This window comes from Leucoraja erinacea, chromosome 1, assembly GCF_028641065.1.
Source record: "Leucoraja erinacea ecotype New England chromosome 1, Leri_hhj_1, whole genome shotgun sequence".
In the NCBI taxonomy this organism is placed as follows: Eukaryota; Metazoa; Chordata; class Chondrichthyes; order Rajiformes; family Rajidae; genus Leucoraja; species Leucoraja erinaceus.
Genome location: NC_073377.1, coordinates 122713530 through 122719050, shown reverse-complemented (window position 1 = coordinate 122719050; position 5521 = coordinate 122713530). Strand labels below are relative to the sequence as shown.

The window sequence follows — 5521 nt, the reverse complement described above, 5'->3', positions numbered from 1 at the left end:
CGGCCTACGCCCTGCTACTCAGCACATGACAGCGACGAAAATGGCACTGGCCATCACCGATTGATCGAACATCTGCAGCATCTTACTGCAGACGTTGAAAGAGCTGAGCCGCTTCAGAAAGTGGCTCTGTCCCTTATACAGTGCCTCAGCGTTCCTGGACCAGGCCAGTTTACAGATTGTATAGGGAATATCCTGGCACTTTCAGTTGGAATGCAACGGTAATGCTTGTATGTGTGCAAATTTCTTATGCAAAGATTCCTTTGCAAACAATCAGTGCAGAAGTACATTATTTTTACAATTATTCTTTGGCACAATTATGAATATTAGCAAATATAAAACAATGCAAGGATAAACCGAAATTGTTAACAAACTGTTTATTTGAATTTACCAAAGTTTTATCTCGAATATAAATAGATATAAGCCTCTTTTTTTGCCTTTCAAACCCAGTGCCTGGGCAGAGTAAGCAATGATGGCCTGCCTTCATGGTGTTTTTGTAAGTAACTGATACAGATTTATCTTGTAAAAGGAACACTATTTTCAGAACTGGTTGAATATCTCAATTTTAAATGATTGAAATTGCTCTAGAGCTTCAGCCCATCCCAATGGAAATGCAAGTAAACATACAGTAATATTCAAACATTTAATTAACATTAAAATTAAATTAGCAAGTACCACCATTGAACAAATAACTAAATAATAAGTTTCAGAAAAGGACGCAATGCAATGATGTACAAGTCCAAGACCATAAGGAAGCTGTATTTCTATAGCACCTTTCACAATTTTGGCATGTCTATTTGTGCTTTATAGCCAGCCACGGGTGCTTTTAAAGTTCCACCACAATTAAACGAAACAAGCAGGAAATTTGACTGCAGCATGTTTCAACAAATATAAATGAAATAAATAACCAGATTATCAACTTTAAATGCTTGTGTGGGACACTGAAAATGCCACCTAATTTGCAAGGTGTCCACAAAATGTCAAGGCACAAGGCAGAAAGTGTTATGCCAATTCAAAGACACCTCAAACTCTGAAGCATTCCTTCAGGACTTCTAAATTACAGACTAAGGCTGTGATTGAAGCTTGAACCCACAACTCGGGGAGATTGAACCACATCCAACACCTAGAAATAAGATGCACATTATAAGGAATGTGGTAGGACTCTGACCATCACAGACTGTTAAGCAATCCTCTCCAGCAATGTACCATTTTAACACCAATGATCAGCATGTTCAACATACAGTAACTTACAAAAGCAATACAAACTCATGTAATATATTTAGCCAAAACAATTGCAAATAATGTGAAATTAATTCCTTTAAGCTCTTTAAAGTATAACAAATGAGTTGACAATCTTTGCGAGGAATAAACCATTGCAATTATTTACCACACTTAAAAACATTTGATCCAGTGTATTGAATGGGATTAAACTTTTGTGATCTCCACAAATATAATTGTATATCAAAACTATTCTTTAAAAAAAAACAAAATCCAAATCCAAACTTAAGCTTTCTACTTCTATCTTTACTTTTTTGGAAAAGGAAATTAAAATTAATTATTTCAATTTAAATATTTTCAGCAGATACCTTCCAAGGTAAGCAAAGAGGCTTTCCTCAAAGGTGACTTATTTTATTTTAAACTGCGAAGAAAGTAAGTTTACACAAAGAAAAATTTCCAGAAAATAGGTGAACTGTTACAGTCCTTTCACTACACCTGTATAACTAGAACAATCATCAAGAGGAGGTACACTGGGCTGCAGGTATTCTTTCCATTTTCTTTCTTCAAAATGAAGCATTTGAAGTAGCTGCTCAAAGCATTTCTGCAGAATAACTTCAGATTATGTTTAGCAGCTTATTGGAAATACAAAAGTCGAGATGAGCATCCAATTCAGCACTTCTCCGCAGAACTAATTTTTTGATCAAGCTATATTAAGCAGGATATTTTAAATGCTGCCGTTTTCTTCTGGCTTTAGGAGGCTAGAGGATGCAAGCACTACCTGACATCCATTATTGACATGATTCATCACTTTATGTTTGAGATGCACCACTTGCTCACGTAGTACACTTGCCGTTGAGGTTAACTCAAAGTTCTCTGATTTTAGGGTCTTTACTTTATCTTCCAGTCTTGCAATTCTCTCTAATTTCCTTCTTCGACAATTTGATGCTGCAATGCGATTTCTCTGTCTCTTCTTTTCAGCTTTGATATGCTGCCCTCCATCTTCTAATGGGGAGAGTGGTGGAGATTCACTTAGTGGGCCTACTTCTGGTACTGTCTGGGGCTCTTCTTGATATTTTGGACACATGAGCTGTGCCAAAGCTGATAAATGATGTTGTAATGATGCTGGGCTTGCATAGGGAACATGGCCAGTGGGATAACTTTCAGAGCCTGTGTTGGGCAAGCTTGGATTGTAATTGCCAAGGTTGGTATAGACAGGGACATCTGCTTTCGACTGGGCCAAATGCAGACTGCCGTGATAGATTGCGGTGGAGGTATGAGCTGAGCATGGGGCTCCCGCCAAGACCACATGTTGGTTCTGTTTGGTCAAATCCTGCAATGCTTTAAAGACAGAAAATCCAAGTTATCAAATTACTCACTTTAAGCAGCAATACATGGATGAGTCATTCAGCCCACATTCTACACAACTACAAAAATCCTTACAATTTGACACATTAATCATCTATCATTAATAGAAAAGCTGCATTTTTTCCTTCACACTATCAAGAGACCAAATTGCCTGAGATAAGCATGTCTCAAAACTACAAAAATCTCTATTTTTTAATCTTAAATATACTACTGACTAAGCATCCAGTGATAGATTATAAAGATTCACAGCACATATTCAAACATACATCTCTACATACCCAAACAAATCCAATAATAATTTTAAGTTATTAATTATATCATCCATTAACTTATTATTCAAAACCATCAAGACATTGTCCACATTCTAAATTTCACAATATTGAATTGGTGAATCATAATTGCTACATAATGTCTAACTTTAAACTCCTGCCTTAGATATAAAGACAGATATTCCAATAACCTTGATATACAGTATATCAGTTAAATGATATCTCTATAATGACCTCTAAAGTTCCTCTACCATACTTTATATATGTTCTCTTTATGTCCATGTCAATGACATCACCAATCTCTACCGAATTACCCCCACCCCCACCCGCAAAAAAAGGTATTCCACCCACCAGCCTTTTATTCTGCAAACCTAAATACCACCTCGCATATCCTTAGAACTCCCACTTTAAAGTACTGTGCACTTAAACGCATCATTAGTGTGAAGACTTACCATAAGGGTGCGGATTTTCAATCTCGTCTCTGCCTCCAAGCAAGAATCTTCTACCTGCAAATTGTAATAAATATATTTTAAAAATACAAACTAATTTTAATTATATAAAAAAGCACGCTTGAATTGAGAGAAAAGTGGAGGTTAGAAATAAAAAGTACAAGTTGGGGGGAGGGGGGCGGGGAAATCACGCTCCTCACCATCAACTCTTTAAATAGTAAATTCAGTAAATTATCTCATGATGGCGTGGGATAGTCAAGTGCAACGATCACTCGGGTGGAAACAAATATAAATGGGACGTCCTGAAAGCTTCGAAAACTGCTCTTCGACTTGAAAAGTTACCACCATTTATCTACTGAGTGTTTCCAAAATGTGCTTTCATTCCAGACTTCCAGCATCTGCGATCTTTTTGACTTTTGTTATAATCATATGTTGGCGGTGGTGACCTGCTGCTGCCTCGATCCACATCGCTCCAGTTTTCTTTAAAGCCTCAATGATCGTTTCCGTGCGCATCCTCACCGTTGCATCAAATTCTTCTTCAAGCCACACGCGAATGTGTCGGGGAGGAAGCAATGAGCTCTGCTATAAGATCTTTGATGGAAAGCAGGGAAGGGAGGGGAGGGGAGTGAGTGGTCGCAGAGTTGTTAGCAGGGGAAGGAAGCACCAGCGGGCATGTGGCTCCGGATACTCGGAGCCCAGCGCAGAACACCGGCCACCAAGCAGCGTCTACAGCGCGGGCCGGCCGGCCGCTCGGTCGGGAGCTGGAAGCCGCTCTCACCTTTCGCCAGTGGATGGACGAGGCCCTCGGCTTCCCGCCTGCTTCCGGGCCTGTCGGCCTGGGCACCCGACTCCGGCAGCGTCAGCACGGAGCCGCCGTTCAGCTCCTGAGACGGGGGGCGCCGATCCGCCGCCGCCGCCGCGCTCTTCTTGTCCATCGGCGCCGCTTCCAGGTGCCCGCTGCTGGTCGTGTGGTCCCGGTAGAAAGGCGCCGCCATCACAAGCCGACAAACTCGCCGCCGCCGCCGCCGGTCAGCGCTGAGCTCCGCACTGGAACGTGGCGTGACGTAACGCCGCTCGCTGACGCACATCCTCGCGCCCATTACGCGCGGAAACGTCACGACATCTCCACGGCAACCGGACCCCGCTCCCCCGGCTGACGCTGTGTGTGTGGGAAGGAACTGGTGACGCTGGTTTACAGCCCAGATATAATAGACACACAAGGCTGGAGTAACTCCTGGGTCTCCTCCATTCCCAGAGTGAGCAAAACCGGAAATTGGAGGAACAGCACCTCATATTCCGCCTGGGTTGCTTGCGTCCGCATGACATGAACATTGAATTCTCCCAATTTTGCTAGCCCTTGCTGTCTCCTCCCCTTCCTTAACCCTCGAGCTGTCTCCTCCCATCCCCCCCCCCCCGGGCCCCCCTCCTCCCCCTCTTCCTTTTTCCTTCCCCCCCCCCCCCCCCCCCCCCCCCCCATCAGTCTGAAGAAGGGTTTCTGCCAGAAACGTCACCTATTTCCTTCGCTCCATAGATGCTGCTGCACCCGCTGAGTTTCTCCAGTATTTTTGTGTACCCTGGAATAACTCTGTCAGCGGGACAGGCAGTAAGTATCTCTGGAGAGATGGAGTGGGTAACGTTTCAGGTCGAGGCCCTTCTTCAGAGTCGTGAAAACAGGACAAAGGGAATGGAGATCAAGGAAAATGTAGAACAGATCATTGTTAGTTGGGAGAAGGCAACAACAAAGCAAACAGATAAAATGTAGTCGGAGAACTGGGAGAGGGGAGGGATGGAGAGAGAGGGAATGCAAGGGTTACTTGAAGTTAAAGAGGTCAATGTTCATACCGCTGGGGTGTGAGGTGCCCAAGCGAAATATGAGGTGCTTTTCCTCCAATTTGAGTTGGGCGTCACTCTGGCAATTGAGGAGGCCAAGGACAGAAAGGTCAGTGTAGGGTAAATTTAAAGTGTTTAGCAACCGGTAGTTCAGGTAGTAGACTGAAGGACAAAGGACATTTATTGTCACACACACCAAGTGGTGCAGTGAAATTTGAGTTACCATGCAGCACACAACTAAGATAAACACACTATAGAATTTAACATTAAACATAAAAACATCCCCCCCCAATTTTCAACGTTTCCCACTGTGAAGGAAGGCAACAAAGTTCAGTCCTCTTCCTCTTGTGGTCAGGGTCTATTGAGGCCTCTGCAGTCCCCGCAACGGCGGAC

The 5521-nt window shown here is 43.0% G+C and overlaps 1 protein-coding gene across 1 annotated transcript; it reads right to left on the bottom strand.

The window, feature by feature from the left end:
- Positions 1-359: 359 nt before the first annotated feature.
- LOC129701474 (transcription factor Jun-like) lies at positions 360-4413 on the bottom strand. Its single transcript, XM_055642674.1, has 3 exons — positions 4077-4413; positions 3302-3355; positions 360-2553 (listed from the first exon to the last, which is right to left on the bottom strand). The coding sequence occupies exons 1-3, from the start codon at positions 4396-4398 to the stop codon at positions 1940-1942; spliced, it is 990 nt and encodes a 329-aa protein (XP_055498649.1). The 5' UTR covers positions 4399-4413; the 3' UTR covers positions 360-1939.
- Positions 4414-5521: the final 1108 nt, after the last annotated feature.

Coding starts and splice junctions, on each gene's coding strand:
- LOC129701474 (XM_055642674.1), bottom strand. CDS start 4,398: ATGGGCGCGAGGATGTGCGTCAGCGAGCGGCGTTACGTCACGCCACGT. Junction 3,356..4,076: donor CGTCCATCCACTGGCGAAAG/GTGAGAGCGGCT, acceptor TACAATTTGCAG/GTAGAAGATTCTTGCTTGGA. Junction 2,554..3,301: donor TGAAAATCCGCACCCTTATG/GTAAGTCTTCAC, acceptor CTGTCTTTAAAG/CATTGCAGGATTTGACCAAA.